The following is a 27,801-nucleotide window of genomic DNA, read 5'->3' as shown; positions in this document are numbered from 1 at the left end:
AAAAAACATCAGTGTAAATTACTTCATAAAAAAATGACATCAGGCACAGAGACATGTTGCCATTTGTGAATACTTACCAAAGCTGTTTTTGCTACTGCTATTGAAGCTTTCCACTGAATCAACCAATTTTCCCACTGTTCTGCTAACAGTTCAATAGCATCTATCTGAAAAGAGAGAGAGAAAAAAGTGCATATTTTTCTTATTGGAGAAGATTTTGAAAAAAAAATTAAAAGGAAGTTGGTCTGTCAACTGAACCAAACCAAGGTATTTTGAATTAGAAAATAAACTTCACTAATCCATCAGAAGAATTTTGCTTTCCTTCTACTTCAAGATGAAAATACTGCACTTTTGTTAATAACAAAAGATTTCTTTAAATACTCTTACTATTAGCCTTCTATCAGTTTTTTATGTCTTTACATAAAGAGCTATATCAGATTGGACAGTCTGAGCCAGAGATCTCAGGCAAAAAGATGATGTTAGGGTAGATCATATAGACCAGCTGCAATTTTGGCATTCTCTTTGGTGCACAGGAATTGAAGGATATTTTGGCATTCTGATCATCTCCTCGAGTTGTGAGATAAATAGGTCAAGAGTTGCCACCTGAAGATTGCTAATAAGTCTTATCCCAAAGACTGTCCCCATGAGTCATTGTTAAATTGCTTACATATTTCCCAAATATATTGTTTGCTGTCATAGTGCTCCAGATGCAGTTCTTCTGAAAAGACATCTGAAAAGCCTGCAAGGAAAGGAAAAAGCAAAAACTTCCAAGAAAACAGATTAATACTTCTAACCACCCTGCATAGTTACAAAGACATGGACCTTGGTACATTATCTTGTCTGTCTTGAAACAGTTACAGTCGGACACAGGAAAGATTCATAAGAGAACTTCAGGGGTGTAAACACCTCAAATGAATTGGCAAACACGGTCTCTCAAAACGGGAATAAAGACAAGCAACTGCGGCCTTCAGCTCTCCGTTAATCCCTCGCCTTCCAAAGCTCCCCAACACCGAAGCCGGTGAGAATGGAAACAACACGCAGCTGCTGCACGCTGCTCCTGGCAGCAAAGATCCCCGAGCTGGTTTCCCACCGCCCCGTGCCCCATCCCGCAGTCCCTTGGCCAGAGCTCAACCCTGCGAGTGCCGGACCAGAGGCTGCCGCCGAGAGCCGCCGGGCCCGCTCTGCTGCGGAGCTCCCGCCGGCAGCGGCCGCACCGGGGCAGCTCCGGGAGCCGCCCGCAGCCCCCGCGTCCAGCCCGCCCGGCCCGCCGCGCTCGGGGCTCCTGGCCCGGAGGTGCCGGTGCCCGGAGCGGGGGGACGGCTCCTCCCGGCGCCGGTCCCCGAGGCGGCCGTAGCCCCGCAGAACCGGAGGACGAGCGCGTCCGCCTATTGCTGCCGCCGCCCGGCGTGCCGGGGACTATTATTCACTCCTCAGGAAAACGGCGACCTCGAGTTTAAAAGCGGATGCAAAACAGATAAAAGAGCCTGTCCAGTCTAAAAAGCACACGGTTGCCCCCAGGATTCCAGTAGTTCGGAATCAAGGAGTGGAGACACCAGGGACGCGTTTCATGGATACGACTGAAAAGATAAGGAAAAACAGAAAAAAAAGTAGCATGCCCTTCACTTACTGCTGAATAAAGAACGGAGTTGCAGGAACCACAATGGAGGCCGTGAGTACATCTAGTCCTGTCTGTACAGGCAGAGTTGTCAGAATGAGGAAGGAAACGAGGAACAAGCCTACAAAGAAGCACTGACTTTGAAAAACCAGGATTTACTTAGGAGAAGCTGGAGGAACTTCAGAACTAAAACAGACTAAACATCCACAGCACCAGCGAGGTAGAGGTAGGCAAGCACCAACTTTTGAAGTTAATTCACTAGTCTCATAGAAACAGACCTGAAAAAACCAGCAGGTTAGAATAGAGGTGATGTAACTATGATGCAGCTATGAATAAACTAGCATGGGAGCAGGACAGGTATCATTTGTATCATTTTCCAGAACTGGGAAGAAGCACACCACATCGATGACACCCAGAGCTTGAGAGGCTGGACTTGGGAGGCTGCATGAAGAAATTTACCATCATGTGGGCTGGAAGCATTTACAAAATTCTGTGCTTCTTAACCAGAGATGAATAACCATGCGCAACTTCTGAAGACTTCTGTAAAGTATCTTTAATGACTTGGTTCATGCCATTTTAAAAACAGTCATTTTCAAGAAGAAAATCAATATATCTGTTGTATTGACTTTGCTTTTCTCATTCCTGTTCCCATGTTTGCTAATGATTTGGCATCTACAGTCTGATGCCTGGGAAGATAGATTGAAAATTCTTTCCAAGTTTCCAACTTGCTAATTATAGTGCACAATTCTCGTCGACTTGCCCCACATTCCCTACCTCAGTGTAATAAAAAAAATAAAATCAAAAAGTCTTTTTGAGAAAGCTCCATAAAATCCCAAAGAGACCATTAAAGTGTTCCTCTAATTTCTATGTATGGCCTCTCCAACCTTAAAGAATTGATAAGCAGTCATGCAAATGATGGAAGAAACTCACTGGAAGAGAGAAGTTATCATGATCTAGAGAGCTGCTAAAACCTTGGGAATCTTTATTAGACAGCAGTCCTTGGTCTTTCCTGAGAAAACATCTTCATTTTATCCCAGTAAGATTTCTGCAGGTAGGTAGGTATGAAGGAGAAAAAATTGTTGTTCCTCTTTCTCAATAAGCCAAGCTGTATTTACTCACCTTTATTACAGGAAGTGTCTCTGCAACTGATCTTGGTAAAATCAGTTTTCATTTAACCAGAAATTTTTTCTTCATCAAATGCTTTAGAGGCATTCTAAATATTTGGACTGAGTTTGTGTTTGACAAGGCCACACCCACAGTCCTTTTAAAGGAAGATGCCATGTGATATCACCTATGTAAGTGGATTCTCAAAACACATCCCCATCTCTTTAAAACAGGTAAGAAAATGGGCATGACAAAATCCACATTATATAATGTGCTGTATATACAAATTGAAAGACTGCATCTCATTTCTTTTCCTGCTACTAAATTTGACATGATTCAGTAAAACATGGAAGCAAACCACCAATAACCATCTTTTCCCAAGTCCTTGAAGAACGCCTTGGCATCTCCTAGAGTCTTCAGATCTCTAGAGTTTCTTCATTTGCCCCACAAGTGTCTACAACACAGATTAAACAACTCGTCACTGGGAAAGCACGGACTTTGGAGTTGGCTATCCACTTGTCTGTTTCAGTGTTATATTCAAGAATGTGCCCTAAGCGACCAACACCCTGAAAACCAGCCAGGACATAGACTATAGATCCCACCGCAGCACACTTCACTGTTACACCTTTCCATGGCATTGGAGACACCATCTTCCATTCATTCATCTTGATATCGTAATATTCTACATTATCAAGGCCACCTACAAAGCAATGAGATAGATAACTGATTATGTTGCACTGTATGGACTGCACTACAGCATGCAAACTTAAATCTTTTATTTTCACGGTTTCAAAAACCCTACACTTAAAAAAGCAAATCTGAAAATATACCCCAGTTTCTGAACTAGCAGCTTATCCTTTTATAAATACAAAACACAAGCAAAGTGAAAAGGAGATAGAAAGTAAGATGTACTCTAACAAATTCACACTAGATGCTTTCTAGAGATTCCAACATGTTATTTCACGAACAGAATAATTTTTTATGTTGAATTTCTGGTGGATTTGGGGCTAATGACAAAAAGTGAGGAATTAGCTGAAACTTCCCTATAGCAATAGCATTTCATTCTAGAGGGTTCATGGGTACTTTTACTAAAACTGGCCATTTACTGATAGAGGAGGTCTCTCATCATGATGATAGCAAAATCATCACAGTGTAGAAGCCTAAGTCCCTTTGAAAAGGGCAAAAGGAACCAAAAGTTATTAGAGATGAGTAGATTTTGTGACTAATATTTACTTCTTCAGGAAATATGGTAGTAATTACACTTGACAATAGCTACACACATCCTGCTGTCCCTATTTAACTCAGTTTTCACTTCCAGTACTGAATTATTAGATCTGAGAGATTAAGAAATCTATCATATATTAATAGGTAAGAGTTTTTCACCCCAGACAACTTTTCTTCATTTTATTCCAGTAAGAACAATTTTTAACACTTCTAAGAGGAGCTTTCAGTGAATAGATTTATATTTTGCAAGATGGCAGATTACAGATTGATAAAATGTTTGTGCAATAAATATATCTTCTTACTTTTGCATTAAGAATCAGTCATGATGGAATAGTTTCCATAGCCAAACAAAAATCAAGCTATATTCTAAAATAGAATTCATCTGAAATAAAGTATTCCACTTACCATAAATAGTGATTAAAAAACCTCATTAATGAGAATTTTCTATTTTGAAAAGCATTTCACAAACCCTGTGCAACTAAAATTAAATTCATCTTGTAAAGTATTCTTCTTCTAGTTTTAAAGACAAGGAAACAGGCAGATCATAATTGACCTGGCCATGCCAGTAAATTGTATTTCAGAACTAAAGCACTCAAAAGAGGTCTCACATTTTCACTATTTTACATTACCAGACTATATTTAGTCTGAGACTGAAGTTCCTAAAATAGTGGCTACACCTTTATCTGTCTCTCAAAAGAATGCTAAAATCTCTGAAAACACATGAATAACTAAAAATAACCCACAAACCCAAAATAAAAAACAAACCAAAAATCTTCTCAGATGCCTGGTTTAGCCATATTAACTGTTTCAATTAATTAACTGGGCTACAGTAGGGGTGCATATCTGAACTTGACTGTCATTAGTACAAGAATTTGAAAAGTAAGGTAACAGTGAAGTGGGAAGGTGAAAGGGAGAAGCTAAGACTGATGTGACAGGAACAGGACATGTTTGATGGTGCTGCTCAAAGCTTTTCAGCTGAACAGAGTGGAATGAATTCATTCCAAAAAAGAAAAAAATGTCCATGAAACCATGTGTGACCAGCTAGAGAATTAATAGAATTAAAGTACCTAAACTATTTTGTCCACCCACAGCAAATATTTTGTCCTTTACAAACACCAGCCCATGATTCTTTCTGGCTTCAATCATTGGACACAGTTCAGTCCACCTGGGGAAAATAAATCAAACAGAAAAGGACAAATCACCATCTGCTTCATAGAAAGTAAGTATAACCTATCATGAGGAAAATAAAATATGGAACAAAGCTGCTTAAGAAAAAACATCTTTTAAGTAGAACTACAAAGAACTGATTTCTTAATGCTGATTCAGGAAAAACTCCTTACCAGAGTTTTTCCTGTAGTCATCTATACTTCAATCATTTACAGAGCTAGCAAAGACACAGGTGACTAAAGCCAACCTGACTTAACACTTACGTTTCTGTGGCTGGATCATAAACTTCACAGGAATTCAGGACTCTTCCAGAAACATTGTTTCCCAGGCTCCCTCCGCATACATAAATGAGCCCATTGGCCTCTACCATTCCATGGCTGCATCGCTGAGTCAGCATGCTGGGCTTTGTGTGCCAGCTCTCTGTTCTCGTGTCATAGCATTCAAATAAATACAGTGCAGAATTGCCTTAAAAAAAATAGAAACCCACCAAAGTGGCATTAATCTTCATGGTTGTCTTTCAAGAGAAGAGTCTAATAGCAATTATCATACTGATGCTTTCTTTGTTAGTGGAAAAGGGAAAGCTGCTTTCCTGCCTCCAAATGTAGAACTAACCTCCTTCAAACTTGGGATTATTCAGAAAGCACATACTTGTAATTATTTTGACTCTTTTGTTCCAAAATATGCAAGTTTATAAAATTGCTATTTGTGTTTAAAAACAACAAGAAAAAAAAAAAAGTTGTTTTTTTCTGTCTTGGAGGGAAATAAATGCTAAATAGAGATGTATATAAATTATCCATCCCATTGTCATCAGCTCATGCTGCTCTTACTGCTTGGAAATATATTGAACTTTCAGATGTGGAGATGAAACCAGCTTTATGAACTCACTACAGGTTCATGAGTCTTTTTCCTCTAAGCAATGTGACTTGCCCAATACCCAGAATACTCACTGCCTTTGGAATTTGATAGCTTATGTCATAACATATTCCTGGAATTATTAGCAACCACAAAACAGCTACCTCTGCCCAATTTACTTTCTTCCTGAGGACTGATAGATACTTATTGTCTGGATATGCAGGGTGTGTGTACTCTTCCCTCAAGAGCCAAGAAAACTATTCTTGAAATAAAAAACAAATTTTCTAATGAAAAAATATAGATGGGGGCCTAAAACTTCAGCTAAGTGACTCAATCATAACCAGGGCAGAGAAGGCTGAATACAACTTTCTCAGAAAAGAACCACACCCTTCTCTTTGTTTCAAAAGATATATTCACCTAGAACAGTAAAAGGTGCTTTTTCTTGTGCCTGTTTTACCTTGGCTTTCTACTTCTAAAAATTAAGCATGTCACACTAGCAGCACTTACTATCAGCTGAGGATTTGAACCTTCAAAGAGATGCTGTATTTCCAGACCCAAAATAACTCCTATCAACACTCCTATAAAGTATGCATTTGTTCACTCCCACCCTGTCATTCTCAGTATCACCAAAAACTGTATAGAGTGTACATTTTTTTCTTTGATGTAAATAGATGTTTTCTTTGATGTAAATAGATGTCCTTATTGCTTTGAAGTTGCAGAAATTCCCATCCATGGAAAAGCCAGCAGACCGGTCTTTTTTTTTTTTTTTAACCAGCTAGAAGCTTCCATTTTTAATATAATGTATATCTCATATATGTAGTATAATGTATTTTCTATCAGTATTTCTCCTGCACTGAAACAAGAGTGGAATCTGGTGTGTTCAGCTTCCAGACTCTGTCAGTTATTGCAAATAGAACAGGACTCCCATCAATTCAAGAAGGAGAAATGAGCCATGTTGTCTGTAATGGACTGGCACAGTAATCCAACATCTTCAATTGATGGAAAAAACATGCAATTTTTAGATTTCTTTACAGCTAAACACACTGCAGCATTTCATGAGATGAATGCTTTCAACCTAACTGTCTGATTCAAATTAGAAAATACTAGATTCAGGAGAGACAGACCTTTCCAAACTTTCAGTATTCACTGAATTCTGAAGAAAAAGTACAGGCAAAATAAATTCCATTATTCATGTTTAGCTTTTACTATTCTGTCTTGATTAATATTTATGGAAACAAAGTGCAACTTTGCAGTAATGCACGAGTGTATCCAGAAGAAAACTGCTACGTTAAAATTTCAACTGTAGTTGCACATTTTACCATGCATTAGAAAATATACGTACAATGAAAAGTTTCTGTTGTTATTCCCCATGAATTGAAACATGAGAAACTGAAGATTAGTGAGATGATGTATTGTTCCAAGTTTCCCAATGTGGCCTTAGCTAAGCCTACTTCAAGTAATGGGAAAGGTGCTATTTCACATTCACTACACGAGGTGGCAGCTGGGAACTGCTTATTCTGCTGTTACATTAGACCTCTTAAAATATTTTAGAGTTCAGATAACATGGCCTAAAGGTTACAACCTCCATTAAGTGACTTTTCAATGTTAAGCACCAATCATGACAATTTTTTCCTCTGTTTACCTCCCTCTGCAGCAAGGCAGACCTCAAAAGGATCTTCCTTCTAGGACTTTTTTCCCATTTGTTTTTATTCCCCAGAACACAGCTTTATCAGCATAGCTGTTTTTATGGCTATACCATGCCTGCATTTCAACCTTTGGGTTGTTGATGATGTATCATGTTTAGACAAAAGAATATGTTCCTCTAACACCACAGCATAAGTCCCCTTCTAAGCTTTTTCGAGAGAGAAAAAAATCCCAATGATTTTTTTTTTCCTTTACTATGCTGAATAACGCATCTAAAGGAAGTATCATTTCTGCATTTGTGGAAGCAAACCAACAGAGTAACTGTTAAAATAACTCCTGTCATTTGACAGAAAAATTGGCAAAATTCCTTTACAGGACCAAGTACAATTTCACTACCAAAAGCAGTAGTTGTAGAAGATTTCCACGTCCTCCCGCCACCCTCCAAAGACCTCATTAGGCCCAACATATATTGGTCATTGTCAAAATGCAGCTATTCTGGTCACACATTCCAGAAAATTTTAGACTACACTGAATTCTGTGGCCTTATAGAAGAAAGATAAGAGTGGGACTCCCGAAATACAGTTCATCGAATCACACCATCATAGAATTTTTAGGGTTGGAAGGGACCTTACAGATCATCTATTTCAACCCCTCTGCCATGGACAGGGACACCTTCCACTAGATCAGGCTGCTCAAAGCTCCATCCAATCTTGTCCCTAGTTAACTCTTAAAGAGCTGCAGTGTACTTCTTACTCCAGTTATTAATTTCAATCAGTGAAACCATTTTCAAAACACGACAGAAATAGGTTGTTGGACTGGGCAAAAAGGGATAAAATCGTAAATATGGCAAATAAACTCATTAGGCTAACATGGCAACGTGCAGTTTCTTGTCAACAAAATCATGCAAAAAACCAGAAAATTTTCCAGCTATCTTTCTTTGCGCTTTTTTGTGTTTTAAAGATTTTTAGTGTCTTACCCACTTCTGAACCACCAGATGTATAAATTTTGCCCTCAGCAGCACAGGCTGCAAGGCTATCTCGAGGTGTTGGAGGTCCTAGCTTGGAATACCAGCTATCCTTCACCACATTGTAGCAGTCCATTCGCTTTATAGGGAAGAGCTGGGAACCACCCAAAATATAAACTACGTTGTCCCAGAAGACACAAGCTGCATCCCTGCGCTTTTCAAAGGGACATCGGATGTCTGTCCAGCTGTAATCCTGCATTACAAAGAACAAGTAATGTCTAATAGATTATAACACTTACCTGCACAGTGAGTGTTTTTCAAACAGAGCTTTTCATAGAGATTTAGATATGGTCAGTTTTAAGTTCCTTTTCAAAACAAACATGAACACTGTTTATTGAAGAATACTCCTCAGGCGTACTCTTGAAAAATTCTCTTAGACACAGACATAGTTAGCTGCAATGAACCATGACATTATGAATTTCTATTTCCTCATTCCCTGTGTGCACCCAGTACAGCTTCCCTGAAAAACAGTTTTGGTGTTTTTTCCAACACAATTGACCTCCTACTGCTATCACATTAGAAACAATGCATGTAATCAATAAAGTAGGATTGCATTTTCTTTTATAGCAATGGAAAAATACATCTTACATATAGTAACAGATTCTTTCTAAAAAATAATAAAATACAGAATGTACCAAACAGAGACAATGGAAAAAAGAGAATATAATATCCAAATTGACAAGCAACTCAGTAAAAAAGCTCTGATACATACTTTATTACCATGACAACTAGAAGCTTATTTACAGAATTTACAAAACACAAATGTTCTATAGCTATCCACAGTTGATAGCATGAGAAATAGGGTAATGCTCCATCACAAATACTGGCAGTCATGATGCCTAGAAACTGATTTTGCATAGATTGGCAAAATCAGCAAGTATCAAATATGAGCAGTAATGCCCAAAGCCTTTAAAAACACCAAACTCGACAACTGATGGCAGACCAGGATAGCATACAGCACAAGAAACACTTCTTGAGTAATAGCATCTCACATATTCCATGAGCATAGCTTGAATCCTATACTGAACAGGAAAGTATGGGACCTTAACTGTTGTCTGTGCCACCTCAAGAAGGTCTACCTCAACCTGCTGAATGACCTTCACTGGAATGGTTCACACAAGACGTTACATCATTACATTTTCTTAGCAAGGACATACTTCAAACACCTTGGTCAATGAGGAAGAACAGCGACTCCTACATGGGGGTTCAAAGAAAGAGAGGCAGAGCATGTTATAGTCCAGAACATCTTACAATCTTTTCTTGTAGCATCCCCCATATCAAGAAGAGCTGTCAGCTGCATGTGGCCCTTTATGGTGAGAAACAGGTCCTGGGGCATCCTAGAAAGGAAAGCCATACTACAGCATGGCAAAATAAATAGCTGCATAAATCTTAAGAAAATGTCTCAGTGCATTGTGTAAGATCAACATACTTTCTAGCTCAAACTTCTGGCAATTTTACAAAATATCCCTGTTGTTTTACTTTACTGTTATAAAGGGCTGTGACCTGACCCACTTTTATGGCTTCTGTTCATGTATCCATTTCATCCATACCTTTATCAAATGAAAAGCCATTACTTGAGTATACTCAGCAGTATCCTCCTCTTTCAGCAGGAGGCAATTTAGGTCATCTTCTTGCAATACTCTTCGATGTTAGTCTGTACCACATAGAACTGATTTCAATTTTTGAATTTAACACATTTAGGAATTAAGCAGAAGTGTTGCTTTACACCACAGTCAAGGTCCACACAGCCCTGGGCAGTGCAAGTCTCAGTTCTGGGGGACTGAGAAGGGAAAGACGGACCAAGATGGTGACACTTTCCCTGCTGATCTCTGTTTTCATCAAATTGCAATGCAGGACACCAGAGGCAAAAGCTATACCTTTTTCTCTTTCATCAATTTATTGACTCACTTATTAAAACTACCTGAACTCCTGAGAGCTTCAAGACCCTATGACAAGAATGGAACACATACAATTACAGGCCCTGTGAAAAAGTACCATTTTTTGTTTAAGACTCTTCCTCATTTTCAGTTGATTCCGCTTCCATGTTTGTCACAAAAGCCAGCAGACATGCCTACTGTGGACAACCTCCTCACTAACAGCTTACTGACTACAGCTCTATCTCCTCATAGAAGGTATGCTGGTTCCCTTAATCATCAAGAAACAGCATTGCCAGGCATCTGTTACTTTTTCTTTGCCATTGTTGAATTTTGCACTGCTGGGAATTTAAAACTTCCAACCATTTCTGGCCTCTAGAGATAGTAGTTTCAAAAGAATTAGCATATTGCTGACACAAAATCTCAATCATATATAAATTCTGTACTGAGAATTCATTAAAAAACCCAAGTATTTTATTCCCAACCTAAGGAATTTTTTTTTTTAATATTCTGTGAAAAATTCAACAAGAAAATGCTTCCCACAACTGTTAATAGAACGTCTAGGATTTCTAGTAGTATTCTGAAATCATGTATGTCTACTCAAATTAGTGCCAGACTGCTCCACAAGTGTTATGCCCATCTGCATCTGTCCCGTTGCATCACTTTGCTCTCTTGCTGAAGTACATGCATCAATAGAAATACCAGTTACAGTGCAACAAAGACAGCAAATATACTCTTAAAATAATACTGCTAACATTCTCAACAAATAAAACACAGTATCCAATCCAGTCTTATTTAAAGAACCCTTCTGACAACAAGGAAATTAATATTAGCATTAGACACTAATTTTGTGTGCTACTTTTTGCACTACATTTTTATTATCAGATAACAGCTATGGAAAGTCATATTGCAACCAAGAAAATATTTTCAGGAAAAATTTAACCTCTGTTTTAAATTATTTATGCAACATGCAACAATTTAATTAAATTTCTGGTTTTAATTAAAATCAGAAGTGAAGGACTAGGTCACTACTCAATCAGTTCAACAGACAAGCAAAATTCCAATTTTTTCCCCAAGGTCCTAACCTTGCAAAAGTACATACACAAACTTAATTCTCTGTTCTGTAACCCTCCCATCATCTTTTGATGAGACCAATTAAAGTGAGTTAAATGGTAATTCAGCAGAGGTTCTGGATCCTTGGTTTGTTGCATTTAATAAGCTATTATCACGGTTTAAATATTAAAATCAAATAACTCAATCAAAACTTCCAGAAAAGGACCTTTAAATAGCTTAAGACTTGGAAATTAAGTAAAAGCTGTTCAACAAGACATGACAGGCTAGCTAAGAGTATCCAAGAAAGCATATAAGCACTAGGTAAACACTATGTGAAGTAACACATGCTTGTTAGAATAAAGATCTCCAATTACACACTTAGAATTTTCCTTCCCTGCCCCATTCTTACCCCACTCCTTACTCCACATGCAAGGCTTTAAGTCTTGATTAAAAGGAAATTCTTCAATGTTTCTTCCAAATTCAGGGGTTTTTTTTTGTGTTATACCTGGACAAGTAGTCTATGAAAGGTAAAGCTCTTGTATCCTATGCTTTATGTAGACTTTCACAGACACTACTTTTTGTCTACAGAACAGATTGCTTTGCCAAAACCATGCAACTGACTGAAAAGTTATGAATGCCCTGATCAAAAGCTTCTAGAACTTAGACCTTGTAAAGGAGAGAATAATCTGTTCTGTATCCCTCACCTCCTCACCCCCAGTTGAATTGCTGCTTATCTTGAGTATGTGTATAAAGGAAAAAGGCAGTCTTTAGGTAAGAATTTTCAATTCCCCATAGGAATACATATTAAGTGTCTCTCAAGCTAAGTCAGCAAAGCTGGTAGGTTTGAGGTTTTTTTTCCCCCCCAGACTTGAGTGGTAGTCAGAGAAGGTGGCTTGAATTTTATCTTACTAAAGGAATGTGAAAGAAAAGTTCAAAACACATCCCAAAGGCTCATTCATTCAGAATTAGATTTGACAGGGTTCACATTGACTATAAAGTTCACACAGCACACAAAACTGTTTGAAATTTTAACAAGCATTTAATATGCTGAGTTAGAACCAGAATTGCTTCAACAAAATATTACATGCACAGGATCTCATAACTTAAGAGAACCCTGATGTTTATGTAGCAAATTTATTCTGTGTTACTGTATATGTTTGCCTGGTAAAACAGGGTATGGGTAATCCTTCTGTATGCAGTTGACATTTTTAGACCCTTTAGTCTGCATAGCTGAAATAGACACCATTCCTGTGCCTTGATTTTATTCAAGAATCATGGGAACAAATTTCAGGCAGAGCTTGCTTGTTCTTAAGTTGATCACCTCTAGGTTTTTTGTTGTAGAAACTCACTGTTTTCCACTTATGTAATACTTGGCTCCCCATTCTTTTCCTTATATACTCTTAAGAATAAACCTGTGAACTATTGGGATTTAGAAGTGGTTGTATATTTAAAATAAATGCACTAAAAAACCCCTACAAAAACTAGGTTCTACACTAACATACTAGCCAGTAACTTAACATGTGCTAAAAAACCTGCTTTGAGTTAATATCTAAACACCTAAGTGCATGCACTTAGTCTGTATGCTTACATGCATACAGACTTCCATATATTCCTAACGTTTCAGTGACCTTTTGTTTATTTGCAGCTGTGGAATGCACATACCAATCAATGCTCAACTCAGACAGATTGATCAGCTCTGCATATCTAATATTGCTAAGAAACGAATACAATCATTCTATTCAAAATGAAGTATTACATCTAGGTACACAGATTTAAAAATACTTAATTAACCATATTCTTCCAATTGTATACCCAGGAGGGAGGGAATACTTCCTAATACCGTTCTGTAGATCATTATGTCTTAATTAGTATCATCAACAAAGAAAACAGGTAAGATTACAAACAGTGAATCTTAATGCATTCTGAGGTAACGATTACCTTGGGATTAAAATATCTGCAGGACTGGGGCTGAGAGCCTCCAAACAAAGCAATGCGATAATCGTGTTTTTTTCTTCTTGGTCGGGTACCTTCCACTAACTCTTCTCGGTCTTCTGGGGAAAGGAGGTGGTATCTCATCCCACCTGCAAGGAAGACAACAACTGTTGCAGATCCAGTGTAGCTCACACATGGATAGGGATGTTTCAGAGGGAGGGATGGGGGAGAGATGGAAGGGAAGGAAAGGAGGAAAACCAAGTTTCTACATTACACCTATACAGGTTGGATTCAAAATGGAAGAATGCATAGCAGCATGTGAGGGTGGGAACATATATCCAGATTTACACCCTATTCCAAACTGGCTGCTCCATGTGAAAACAGGACAGATACAGACTCATGTTATGTACCAATGCTCAGCTCATTTACCAATGATCAGCTCATTTACCCAATATTAACAAGCAATTAAGATTGTTGCATTAAAACAGTCAAAAGGAAGCAAGCCCAAAAGCATTCCAAAGAATGCAAAAACATTGGTGACATTACAAGCCACTAAAACCAGACAAAAATCCTTATTTCCTATACAATGTACCCAACTTGGTGTCACACAAGAAGTATGACTGTGATGTTGAATGTCAGCAAATACTTACCAACATATAGGGTAAATTTGAATCCTGCTCAATGAGGCTGAAGGAAAACAGTTGTGTACTGATTTTTGTATCTACACTAAATTGAAGCCAACTAGTTAACTGCTACTGAAATTGATTTTCTTTCTTACATGATAAAATTTTACAAATGGTATCTAAAAACAACAGGAAAGCTTGTTTCCTGTTTCATCTGCACACTGAGAATGCAAATGTAGGATCACTGTAGGACTAATGGTCAGTATACAACAGATAAAAACAGTAAAACGTACACCTAAAATTCTAATTTGCTTAGGAAAGCTTGCAAATATTGAAAATGTTGACATATTTCTTTTATTAATGCACATACAAACATGAACAATACTGAAATTACAAGCCTGTCACAAAGGCAGACTAACTTTCAGTTACCCTAATGAGTCATTGACAAAATCCCTATTCCATTACTTCTCATGGAGTTCATTCCATTTGCTAGGAGAAAACAAATGAAAGTCATACTGTTACATAAGATGAGTTATTTACATAATAATCTGCCAATCCAACTTCAACTAAACACAGCATCCTATAGGGAACACAGATGGATTTAATGTGAAAATGTTAGAGCATTTTAAAGCAAAGAATTTTCAAAAATTTTCAAAGCAATTTTTAAATTATACAGAAAATCATAAAGATTTCAGCTAGAGGTCAACTTACTGATCACCATTTTAAGGCATTCTGGGTTATCCTGAATAAGTGGTTCAGCCTGAACTGTTTTACTTAAGAAGTTCTTTGATATTAGAGGAAATCGGACTTTAGCAAGAATATCAACCATGTACGGCTGGCGATTTGGCTCATCATACTTCAGCCATCTGACTGCTGCATCATAAACCTTCAACAAGAGACAAGGAGAGAAAGGGATAAGGTACATCACCACACAGCAAGACAAGCAACAGAACCTTAATGCTATGAATTGATTTTAATGCCTGCTGGAGGTTAACTTATGCTAACATTTTATTATGTGTGGATCCTGTTGCCATCTTTCAGAAACCCCCTCCCCCCAAAAAAAACCCTACAGCAAAAGTCAACCAAGCCCATAAAGGGACAATGCTCAGACAAGTAAAAAAAATGCACAACCACTGAAATATATCTCATTTACAAACTTCAAAAGCCTACTACTTCTGCTGTTTAACTTTTTTCCCTCTAAAAGGAAAACATGAATCTGCAATTCACATTTATGTGGGTAACTCCTGTACCAGGTTAAATCTAATACTCTTCAAATTCTGTGCCATAGCACCAGTAATGCTTGCACAGAAACGAAGTAACTTCTATCTGATATAGTCTCCTGAGGTGATAAACTGGTTCTCTTACCAATCATCATGTTGGGTATCCAAATACAGTGCAATTGTTGTGTCTTAGGGGACCATTTAAATCAAAGTTTTATCTGCAAACTACTGTAAATTTACCAGAGTGTCTCCTCTTTTTCTCCTTCTCACAGTTAAAGATATTGGGTTTTCTTAGGGGTCAAGGAAGGTACATCAGGGAAGATAATCAAGAAATCTGCTCTATTTATAATTGTCCAGTGGATCAGGAAGAAAAAGAATAAATAAATCTAGGATTACATGTATATTCTGATACTTCCATGCTGCTCTCAGACACAGCAAGCTTATGCAGTAGCACTGACTCTGAAGTGGCAGGACAACCTCACTGCAAGCAATAGCACAGCCAGTGTCTACACCTGTAGCTGAAGCTGATCAGTGACTGGTGCTGAGTGACAGATAACATGGAAAGACACTTCATGGAAGAATTATTCAGGACTACTAGACCACCCCAGCTGTAACTCTGCAAAATTACCAGAAATGTGGGAGAGAAAAGAAAACAATAATTAAAGGCTCAATTCCATCAGCTAAGGAAATTCAACAGAATGACTTGAACAGGAACATTGTATAGGACAGGGAGTACTTAATGCTACCTTTTCTTTTTGCTAAATATAACTACGCTCCACACCAAAACAAAAGTTAGAGTATAATGTCAAATTTCTAGCATACTCCTGAGAAATAAAATTCCTGTAGTACAGTCAAACTTCTGTTTTCATACGTTACATCACCATACAGTAAGACAAATAACTAAACCTTAATGCTGCAAATGAATTCTTCTGCCTGTTGGAGGTCAATGTCAATGGAAACTTCAGTCAGCACAACATCCATTTCCAAGAGGATATACATACCATCTCAGCTACAACATCCCTCTGTAGCACTTCAAAAGTTTGAGTCAACTCACAATGCCATACCCACACAAACTTAAATTACCTAATTCAAGCACCAGAACAGCAGAGCTACAAAGGAAATATTTCAGTTTGTTTTCAACAGCTTTGCTAAGAAGCTACAAGTGCCCAGCAGCTGCAAGTGCCACTCAACTGCTCCAACAAGACTACAATCACCTGTCTGGGCTGAACTGTAGATACCTATATGTTTCCTGTTTTCCTGCAGTAGGAAGAACAAGCTGGCCAATAATCATTCAGGGCTGTGCTCTAAGCTGAATCAAGCATTCCAAATGGGATAGCCGTGAATGTAATTTCTACCACAGGTTACAAATTTTAATTGAGTGAACTCCAGGCTCCTTTCAGCCACTTAAACTTTTTTATGCCCAGCAATCCACCACTGTCAATGCATGTAGCTTTCAGTGTTTTACTCATCTTAATTCCAAGTCCCTCAGTTCCCCAGGTTTGTGTATATCTATGTTTCCATCAGAAAACTCCTCTCTGGAATGGGCTAGGCCATACTAAGGTAGAAATGTGCATCCATTAAGGTGCATTTTGCTCAACTGAAGTGAAGCAAACTTGCTTCACTTTGAAGTGAGGTTTGAAGTGATCCACTTTCACCAAAAGCACATAAATCCCAATCTAGAAGCATCCACTACAAAACAATTTAGCTCACATACACTATTGAATCAGAAGCCCTATAAGTATCTCGACAAAGGAAACTGTTCTGCTTATTCCCTCTGTGACTTCTTCCAAGTCTTCTGAAACAACACATCTGTAAACCACACTTGAAATGTGAATATTTATTAATATTTGATTTTGACCAAGTTAGGATGCACCTTTTTATTCCACAATTTAGCAAGCACTAAGTGCATCATATCCTCTAGGAACATGAGAAGTGAGATACTTGAATACCTGAAGCCATTTCTTGATTAAAAGAAGATCATTAAGTTCAATGCTTTTAGCTGCTACGAAACAGGGATCTCACCTGGTCTTCTGCCCTCACTGTCAATGTATCTTGGTTCAGGAGATGTGTCACACGCTTAACATCAAGCTGAAGAAACTCATCTGTCTTGTAAACCTCAGTGAAATGCTGATGGATGAAGTCATCTGCAGTGGCTTTCAGCTCTGGGCAGTCTAGGCATTCTGCTAGCACACTTATGCCTAGGAAGGAAAGTCAGAAAAAAACCCGTCTAAACTTGAACTGCAATTACCTTTAACATATTAAAATAGAATACAATTGCTGTAATTTCAGTGTTACTTACAATTCCAGTTTAATATTTATTACCATGTTTTTTTTCTCCCCCATTAAAACACATGCTATCATGACTCACCTGCAATCCAAGGCAAACTAAGACAGGGACAAGCTGCTGATCCCTATACCTGCTGAACTAATTGGAGAGTCAGACCTGCAACATCTGCTATATTAACTGTCTCTCCAGCATATTTCCTCACTGTTTCTTTCCCAATTACAAAGCACGCAACAGTACCTTAACCAAGTTTGAGCCAAGCCACGCTAACCACGTCTAACCAGAACAGCTTGAGAAACTGGATCCACATTTTACAACCTCTCCTGACCTGCTCATGCAGCAGTCACCAACCAAGCCTACTTTCCTTCAAGAGTCATGGTGAACTGGGACCTCTCTATACACACAGCACAGTCAGCTGCAGACCAAAGTGAAGTTGATGTTGCTGAAAGAACAGAAGGTTGGCATAAAGGCATAAACAGCAAGAGCAGCTGAGAAGCACCACTGCCAACTTTGCCATTAAAAACAATGTAAGCACAGAGCTCTTCAGCAGCAGCTTTTCATCATTCCACAGTCTTCCTTCTCACAGAAGAAATGGCAAGTGTGGCACGAGCAACTCACTACCATATGGGCTGAAATTAGTCTGAGCTGCTCAGAGTAGTAAAATATGAACTAGAAAGATAAAATCCACATATATGACAAAATTTCAAGATTCAAATTAAACCATGGTTTCTTTCAAATACTTTTACTTTTTATGAACTGTGCACTTGCTTGTGAGTCTGCACAAAACATGTTTCAATTTAAAAACAATGCCCTAAGGAAGAATTGTTTCAATCTTTTTGCAATAAATTAGCAACAAAGTATGCAAGTCTTAGAGACCATAATTAATTTTCCACCTAACAGAAGCCACAGGGCAGAAATATGCCTCAAAGCAAGCCTAAGTGGCATCTTCCTTAGGTAATGCCTATCTTCCAGCAGTTGTTTCAGAGCTGCAGGTGTGATGCACTGAAGTGTCAGTTGAGTCACTGTAATTCAGATATACTCTGCAAAACATTTCTATTGCTGCTGTAAACATCAGTAATGATTGAGATGTTACTAGAAGAATTACCTAATAATGTCAATAAAAAACATTTAAAAATTTTCTCTTAAATTTCTGATTACATAAGGTGCACCAAATCTTAAGCATGAAAAAGTATTTAGTTCTACTTGTTGTTTACCTATTCTGTAACACCAAGTTCACATTAGAGCTACGGAACACGATATCAAACCTCCCTAGATGACATTCATTGTTTTCAGTCAAAATTAAAAGTGAATAAAACCAAAAGTAGCCTAAACTTACTCTGTTTATATTTGTAAAAGATATGCTAGTTTTGTAAAAGTTACAAATAGGTCAAATTCTGCCTGCAAGTACAGTAACAACTGAAAGCTCCATCTCACTAAACACGTGTAGCTCTCTAACAAACAAGAAGCCCCAGCGTCCTGACAAGCTGGATGAGACCTTGCACAGTCCTGTGGCAAGGGGAAACAGTTCAGATTCAGAGAAAAATTATTTTTACATGCCTGGATTTAGCAAAATATTACTGTCTATCCACAAATAGACAGTAAAGCAAAGTTAAAAAATAAACAGTAAATTTAAGTCTATTTCTCTTACCAAGACAATTGGAAGCATCAACTTGTTCTTTTAAGAAGTCCACACACATTTTTTTGACAGGTTCAATCTGATACTGGTTTGCTGCATCTAGTAAAGACTGGACATTATTGCTGTTAACTGAGATTCTGCAAAACAGAAGGTGTAAAATTAGCATCACTGAAATGACCTATGTTGCAGCAATAAAAAAAGCGACTTACACAAATTCACATAAATGGCAATATTATTTCCCTCCTATTTACCCAAGAATCTTTCACATACAGTCTAAGGACACATCCTTCATGATCTTTCCAAACTGCTTTTGTTTGCTCTACTTTACCCAGGCAGTGCAAAGAATAACCAGTCCTAGAAGCTAAAGAATAAGCCTTTAACACAGGTTCTCTGCAGTCCTGTACTATTGCTATGAGTTGTATGATTAACCACTTGCACAAAAGGAAAAGAAAAAAAACCAAACCCAGAACCATTTTTAATGACCATTTTCAACTCCCAAACAGACATCAGAAAAACCTGTCTGAAGTCTGTCAGGACTGGTCTGGCTGATTTGCCCAGAGTGCATAAGCAGAATAACCAGTTTGGCAGTGCTTCAAGAGAAGTTATGGAAGCCACAGTCTAGGGTTTGGGTATCAGGGCATGCAACCATGTAGCTGGGGTGGGCTGTTGACACAGACTATCTGCTACCACTGATGGAGTACACAATAAGATTCCTCTCAAAAGAAACGAGAAAGCCTCCCTAATGAGAGTTAGATGTAAGGTCTGCCATCCATAGGTCTGATTTAAGCTGATTAAGTACTGTTTACAATCCTAGCCATCTGCAAGAGCTCTGCTGAGTAGGGAGGGGTTGGAAGAGAAAAAAAAAAAACAACCACTAAACCTGCAAATACATGGACAAGCTGAGATGGGGGGGGGGGGGAAACACTGTTCATAGGAGAGTTATCCACCCTGCCTGTTTTGAGATGAAGGTATAACTCCTGGAAATGGTTCTGTGCCATAGCTACTATGGCCACCAAGAGAGACCCTGCCGATATCAATAAGGACCTGAATTACAGAACCATGGGAAACATCATTTGGCTCCAACACTGAAGTCAAAAGTGCTTTGAATTGCTTCCTGGAGACAAATACCACTCTCTTTTGTCTGTAGGGCTTCCTACTGGTTAAATAAAAAGGAAGAGGGAGGAAGAATAGAAGGTCTAGTCATATCAGGCTTTAAACAAAGGAAAGAATTTTTATGGTAACAAAACATATTAATCACAAAAGCATCATTTTAAGCTTTTATAATTTAAAATCATCAGGCTTCCTAGAAAAGCATGAGCTTTAAATAACAAAACTACCTTGCAGTATAAGCAAACTCCACGAGCTGTTCAATAATGTCAGGCTCTGCATCTTTTAGCTCCACTTCAAAGGACTTTGATTCAATCATATTTGCTGCAAACAGATTAAAAGACAAACTTTTAATCAACAAGTCACTCTAGTTATTGTATGTTTTGCAAACAGTAGAAAATAAAGTGGTATAGAAATATAGAAAATATACAAAGTGGTAACCTGCTAAAAACTGCTCAGAGTTGATTGCTGTTTTCCCAGGATTGCTAATGCAAGTCAGGAAAGGAGGCAGTGGAACAAACAAGATAACTGGTGTGAGTACATCCTTGTATTATCTAAATTATGATAAACTGTCTTGAGTAGAAAAAGTCCCAGACATTGTTGACTGCAGCCAGACTGCCATGTTAGCATTAGCACTGTCAAAAGCCATTGCCACATTAAAGCTGATAACAATGGAGACAGCTCTGAGCTCCCCACACCCAGACTCAGCACTAGGTTTTGCCCACAGGTGGTTACCATTGACCACTGGAATGAATGGTTATTTTACTTCCATTCAACTTTAATTTTACAGTAATTTTACAATTCATGGGTAAGGTATACAACAAATAAGATACTATATAACTGAGTTTTTAAAGAGAGCACAAATGAAAGAACTGCAGAACCACAGAATTAAGGTAATCACATCAAGGTAGGAAAAGATCTCTAAGATCATCCACTCCAGACACTAAACCATGTCTCTAACCTCTGAAAGCTCAATTTATATGCAGAAGTGCCTGATGGCAGACAAATTCTGTAATGGGACAAATAAATTCCCAATTTTCAGGTTAGGGAATGGAGATAAACTCTAGTACAATGTATAGGCCCCAATTATTAAGAAAGCTTACAAATGAAGTAACACTTCACTTGATCAAAAGAGAGGAAAAATAAGGGGAGGGGTGAACAGAAATGAATGGAATAAGGACACAAAATGAGACGTCTTTACTTAGACTTATCCTCCAAATTAATCACTTTCATAAGATAAACAGGTTGACAGACAAAAGAGGATATAATCATGAAAGTTTAAAATTAATCTATTTTCAAAAGACTTACTAGTAAACATCAAGTTAAAAAAATGACTGGCTGAGGCAAGCACTACACGGTGAGCTGGGATCTTTCTTTCTTGAACCATAAGAATGACATCACAAAGAGTTCTCTGAATCAGAGGGAGAAAAAGACAAAAATCAGCACTTTAAAAAATATTACAACAATATTTCTTTAGAAACAGCTTATTGAAATTCATTGTTTTTTGTAACACAAACAACTCAAGAGCATTATGTGATAAAAAGATTTTCTGAAAATCAAAGTTCTGTAGCCTAGAGAACTAGCAAACATCAGTTTACCCATTAATTAGTACAAGATGGTCATGAATAATATGAACTCTGATTAAAGTACTTGCTGTAGCTTTTACATCAGCTTACAATAATACAGCAGCTAGTAGGGGCTACATGTATATTGTACTGCTTTCATCTATCAGTGTCTCTGCTGCAGATTTTCAAAAAAATTTATACCTCATATCTGAAGTCTGCCATCCTATTGCCCAACTGAAGTCAAAGTGATGAATGAGTTTAAAGCATTCAGTGGAGGATTTTTAAGAAAAAGTATCAAAAAATATCACTTCTGTGGAAGGGTTTGACTGGCCATACCTGATGAGCAACTAGCTTCCAAACAAAACATCATTTATTTCTCATTTGTTTGCTGTTTATATGGAGGCAGCTAGTTTCTCCCTACATGTGAACTGTCATGTTCTAGAAGAAAGGAAAGCAACAGAACTTCTAAAAGCTTCCAGGAAGGACTGAGGTAAAAACACATAATTTGAATAGATTCTAAAATGCTATCTCTTCTAAAAACATATTGAGTGAAATAAATGCATATCATACTACAGTTAATTATAACTATCTATTAAGAAAAATTGAGCAGCACTGCTTCCTCAAAAAATAGGAAATAATTTTGGATTATCACCTTAAGTTCATGGAGCTGCTTTCAAAAACATCTGTGTACACCCATCCCAAGGCCAGCCCCAGAAAAGAATATTTCTACTGTGGGAAATATATATTTGCTTAGAACTGTGACGGTGTTTTCCACATGAAGACAATATTATCTAGGGCTGATAATCCACATTTACAATTCCTTTAAACATGCCTGTTCTTATTTTTTTACAGGACACTCAAAAGCACATACTAGACAAAATATAAATAATACCTTCAAAAACATTATCTAAGTGGAAGTGGGATGTGGGTGACATATAGCTTCCTTTGTAGTTTTAAACCATTTAGGATTGAAACAACAACAAAAAAAGAGACCATTCTGGAAAAGTTTCAGAGGAAATCCTTTAAAAGCTGAAATTTCTAACACTTCTGGTTCAAAACAAGCATTGGAAACTAGCAGTACAAGATACCATAAAATCCTGTGGCCAAGCTTTGCCAAGACTTGCAGCTGTTGCTTAAGCGCCATGCTGCATTTCTAAAACACATTAAATGCCTCAGCTCAGCATTTGAAACACCTCAGATGTCCTAAGGCCCCTCTGGGTGCATTTGCCAACCAAAACAGACCATCATTTTAACTTCTTTCCCTGGGATGTTTGTGGGTGTGACGGTTCAATTTCAACTAATGCTCTTCTGAGGATATCTGCACCTCCTTCCAGAAGGACCCACTGTTGTCACTGGGTCACCTCCATGATGGAACAGGTGACTGGTGTTAACTAAAGGACACACCCGAGGGTCAGCTTCTGCAGGGCACTTCACCTTCCAAATAACAGGTTCAGCAACACCTTGCAGCTCTATCCCAGCTTCATTCCCAGTGACTTCATTCTTGGCTGACCTCCACTGAGCTGCAATGTTGTAACAAATGCTTTATGCACATGCTGTCCAATAGCTCTGGAAAACCCACAAAGATGTGGGTCATCAGTGCTGGAGACAAGCAAAAAGTCCTCCAAGTACTCAACACACTTGGACCCAACACCTCACCTGTACTAAGTGCAGGTATGTACATAGCTTACTCCAAACTCCCACACTCATGGAGGGTTCCTCTTCATCCCAGCTCACACAAAAAGCAGCCTCATTATAATGAGCTGTAAGTTCCCATTGGCCCAGATTCCTGTAGGATTAAACTAATGAGCTAAATATCTAGAGCTGCAAGTGCACCTTGACATTTCTATCACAGGACATTTTAACTCACATTCAGGTTTTGTAACTACACCATAGTTCTTGGCTTAGAAAACATAAGAGGAAAGAGCTGACTACAAATCCTCTTACACCTTCAGCATGACTAATGAGCTGAAACTCAGTGTGCCTTCCTCTGGCTCCTGCTGATTTCCCAAATTTATCCTGTATATTCACACCTCCTCCTACCCCCTCAGTGATACGTGAGCTCCTCTTACAAACAACTCCTGAAAGAAGCATGAGTTTCATGAAATCAACAAAAATTTCTGGACCAGTCAACACTGTGTGGGATACGTTAAGCTCACCTGAGGTCAGATGAGAAGTTTGCAGGCAAAACTCAGAGCTGCACCTCCTTGGGCATAACAGATTCTGGAATCTGAATCAGAAGTACACACAAACTTCCCAGCACTTAATCCTGATCCTCTCACTCCTTGTTTGGAGTGGCTTATAGCTACATGAGAGCTGGCACTCCACTGTACTGCAAGATGAGGCACTTACACAGAACAATGTGATCCCACACACTGGAACAGGGACACAGTAAAGCGCTGTGAATTTCTGTGCTGGGGACTGCACATATATCGACAGGAGGGTAATATTTCCTTTATCTGCTTACAAATCGTAACAGCATTTGGCATTCCCTTTTAAACAATGGAAGAGGTATGAACTAAACACTGAGGAACCAAGTTATGAATTCAGCCACACCTTGGAATATGTTCACACTTTTAGATCAGAAACAAAGCCTACATAAACATAGATCACAGGCTTTAAGTCTTAATTCTACTACCTGAAGTCAGTGAAAAAATATTTAGGTTTTCATACGTAACAGCTTATTTGTGTGAAATGGTTTATGAAGACGAAATAACTGACTGGCTATTAGTGAGAGAAGAATAGGGCTGAAGTGCTAGAGAAAAGCAGAACCAACACCAATACTTGTGAGGTCAGGACCCAGACTGCTGGTACAGACAGTATTAAAAGCTGGACTGGGCCTCTGGCAAGACTAACACTGGAGGACAAGAAACTAAACCCTAGAAGACACAACACATGACAGCACCAAGTGCGAAGCCCCTATGTAGTGTGGCTTCAGAATTAGCTTTAACTCTGGCTCCACATCTCTTTTTAAACAAACCAAAGTTCCACAACCAATGAGCTCCTCCTCTGAAGAGGAATTTCTTCATATGCATGAAGTTACACATATTATCCTTCTGCTCTTGTGCCATTAATTTAATGGGTTTTATAAAAAAATAATTAAAAACAAGTATTTATTTCAGTTTAGACAGCTCAACTGACATGTATTTGTATAATTGCAATTTTGGTTACCACTCTTGCTCTACTGGTAAACAGAGGAGTCATCTTTAATACTCACTAAACTATTCACCATGGAAGCTATCTGCCCAAGAATTTGAGGCCGGATGAAGCCACCAAACTCCTACACTGCCACTGGCTTCCTAGTGCGATGGGCAGAGGTACTCAAGCCAAAAATGCCACCTGTGAAACCAAACAATGGTTCCACTCATGCCTCTCCTCCCACTGCAGTTTCACTGTTCACAGGGTGTACAGTCAATTTGTTCAGAGTTTCTGGTCAAAAATCCAGCACCAAGCGCCTTTCCACTGCCCTCAGGCTTCGGTTCGAAAAGGGCTCCGTGAATGCTCCGACCGGAGACACTGGGCCATCCATCCATCCATCCATCCATCCATCCATCCATCCATCCATCCATCCATCCATCCATCCCAGCCTCACTCCTGCCCTACCACACGCAAGGCGCTATCAGCTAAGGAAAAACAGATCCACGGCGTCTTCGGCCTCCAGCACCCACAAGGGGCCGGCGCAAATCGGAACCCGCCGCTCTCCTGTGCGGCTCCGGAGCCCCTGAGGCACCGGCAGTGCCGGTTCCGGTGGGATTTTACCCGCAGTCGGGCCCAAGAGACGGGAAACCCAAGGGACCCTCGGCACGGGAGCGGGATCTGCCCTCAGGGCAGCACGGACACCGCGGGCCGCCGGCCCCAGCGAGGGCCTCCCGTACCTGCTTGCGCATGGCGTTCATGACGCCCATGAAGGAGGCGAGCAGCTTCGCCTCCTCGCGGGCGGCAAGCTTCTTCTCCGTCTTCTTCTTGCTGCTCTTCTCCGACCCGGGCGCGGCCATGCTCGCCCGCGCTCACCGCCGGCGCGCCGAGCCCGCCCGGGAACATGCGCCCGCCGGCTGTGGGGCGGCGCACAGCGTGTGGCGGCGCTCGGCAGGGGCGGCAGGCGGGGAGCGGAACGCCCGGGGGACGCGGGCAGCTCCCGCAGCGCTGCTGTCGCCGCGGCGGACGCGGCCTGGGGGCGGGGCCGGGCGCGCTGACGCCATCGGCCGGCGCGCGGCCCCACGCGGGGTAAACAAAGGGCGGGGAGGGGCTCGGCAGCGTCACGTGGAGGGCGCGTGCGCGGCAGCCTGAAGGGCGCGGGACCGTGGGGGTGTGGCTTTCCTGCGAGGACACGCCCCTTTGGGGACGTAAGCAAGGGGGCGGGGCCATGCGGCCGAGGGGGCGGGGCCGGGGCTCCTTCCCGGGAAATGCGATCCCGGTCCTTGACGGGCGCGCCCGGAGCCCTCGGGTCTGGCCGTGCTGCTGGACACCCTGCCGTGCCCCGGAGCATGCGGCTGCCCTGCTCAAGGTCTGGGTGGGCTTCCTCTGCCCCGAGGGAGGGAGCAAGGGGAGGAATGGCTCCTGCAGCTCCCGCTGGAGGGATCTCGTCCCGTCTTGGCGACGCTCTAGTCTCACGTGGTCCGGCTAAGGAAATAAACGTGATCCAAGAGAAAACCTCTTTGTCTTGACAGCTGCAGCCACCCCTCTTTCAGAAACAATGCCAAAATGTTTGGTGCTTTCATTCTCGTTTTTTGAGTAGGATAGTGACAGGCAAAACAACGTTTTAGTGTGAGTTTGCTGTTTGTGCATTTGTGTGATGTTCCCAATTTTAATTCCACAGATAAGGCGTTGAACAGCTTAATGCCATGACTTGAAGGGAAAGAGATTCCTGCAGAAATAACATGAGAGTCTTTCATTAAGAAAAGGAATGAGCCACTTTGTTCCTGATAGCATATCCCATATGGTAAGATTTAAAAAAACAGACTTTGATATTCTGTGGTTCTGCACAATTCCTGCTGCACAGAATCTGTAAGAATTTTAATGCATTTGACCTTTGCTTCATTGCAATAAGCAAAACTGACACAGCTATCACTTGACTTTCCAGATTTTATCTTATAACAGTTAAAAAAATAAGAAAACTGGGGATGTACTTCTGGCCATTGTCAGATTCCATGGTATAAAGAGTTTAATTGTAGTTTTAATATCCTCTTGAAGGCATCATAAGATGCCTGCTTTATCTGTGGGATACACAGAAGTAACTGTGGAGGTTATTTATGGAGGATAAATGTCTGTGCTGGGTCCTGAGTGCACTGCCATGTTCTGGAAGATTAGTTGGCCAGGTTGAGGAGTTCAGCTTGTTGCTCCCAAGGTCGGGTCCTTTGCTGACACGAACTGCGGCAAGGAAAAAGAAAAGCAGAGGTGCTTCCCCTCCTTTCCCTGGAGAGTAGATTTTAAGCAGAGAATTTACTGCTGGTTCCTTTTGCAGTGAGAAACAACATTGATACCCTGACAGCACTCTGTGTGGTGCCTCCCTTTGTACTGCTCTGTGTCAGGGGTGGGCAGCATTGCTGCCCTAATGATTAGCATCAGTGTACAGGAGATATCCAGGGAGCTGCCTGTAACACAGGCAGGCAGCTAGCGTGATGTCCATACCCAGATCAGGCTCAAATCAGGAGGGGTTGGCCATACCCAAATTCTGAGAGCAGCTTCAGTGGGATTTGACACCTGTACTCCCTAAAGAACAGCATAGCACGAGGCCAGTTTCTTTCATGAAGTTTTCACTGCTTCAGACCATAGCACAAGATGGACAGCTTGTGAGGGAACAACAAGGGTCACCTGCTTTGAAAGGAACTTTGAGCCAGGAGCAGAGCATGATACCAAGGCAGGTGGGAGCAGTTGCCTTACCAA

The 27,801-nt window shown here is 39.9% G+C and overlaps 1 protein-coding gene across 3 annotated transcripts; it reads right to left on the bottom strand.

Annotated features, from left to right (window-relative positions):
• Positions 1-2,147: 2,147 nt before the first annotated feature.
• On the bottom strand, positions 2,148-26,027 carry KLHL7 (kelch like family member 7). Of its 3 annotated transcripts, none has more exons than XM_015618434.3 (11): positions 25,794-26,001; positions 21,665-21,767; positions 20,587-20,680; positions 19,262-19,386; positions 17,352-17,527; positions 14,821-14,995; positions 13,493-13,635; positions 8,580-8,820; positions 5,371-5,572; positions 5,008-5,105; positions 2,148-3,416 (listed from the first exon to the last, which is right to left on the bottom strand). In XM_015618434.3, exons 1-11 carry the CDS (start codon positions 25,911-25,913, stop codon positions 3,133-3,135), a joined length of 1,761 nt encoding a protein of 586 aa, XP_015473920.1. In that variant the 5' UTR covers positions 25,914-26,001; the 3' UTR covers positions 2,148-3,132. The 3 variants fall into 3 exon arrangements, with proteins under 3 accessions (XP_015473920.1, XP_033367769.1, XP_033367768.1); XM_033511878.1 differs by lacking the exon at positions 25,794-26,001 and adding an exon at positions 24,078-24,234; XM_033511877.1 differs by lacking the exon at positions 21,665-21,767 and having other exon boundaries at positions 25,794-26,027.
• Between the last annotated feature and the right edge of the window lie 1,774 nt (positions 26,028-27,801).

This window comes from Parus major, chromosome 2, assembly GCF_001522545.3.
Source record: "Parus major isolate Abel chromosome 2, Parus_major1.1, whole genome shotgun sequence".
Classification (NCBI taxonomy): domain Eukaryota; kingdom Metazoa; phylum Chordata; class Aves; order Passeriformes; family Paridae; genus Parus; species Parus major.
Note: the sequence above shows the minus strand (reverse complement) of the source record. Positions and strands in the feature narration are given on the sequence as shown.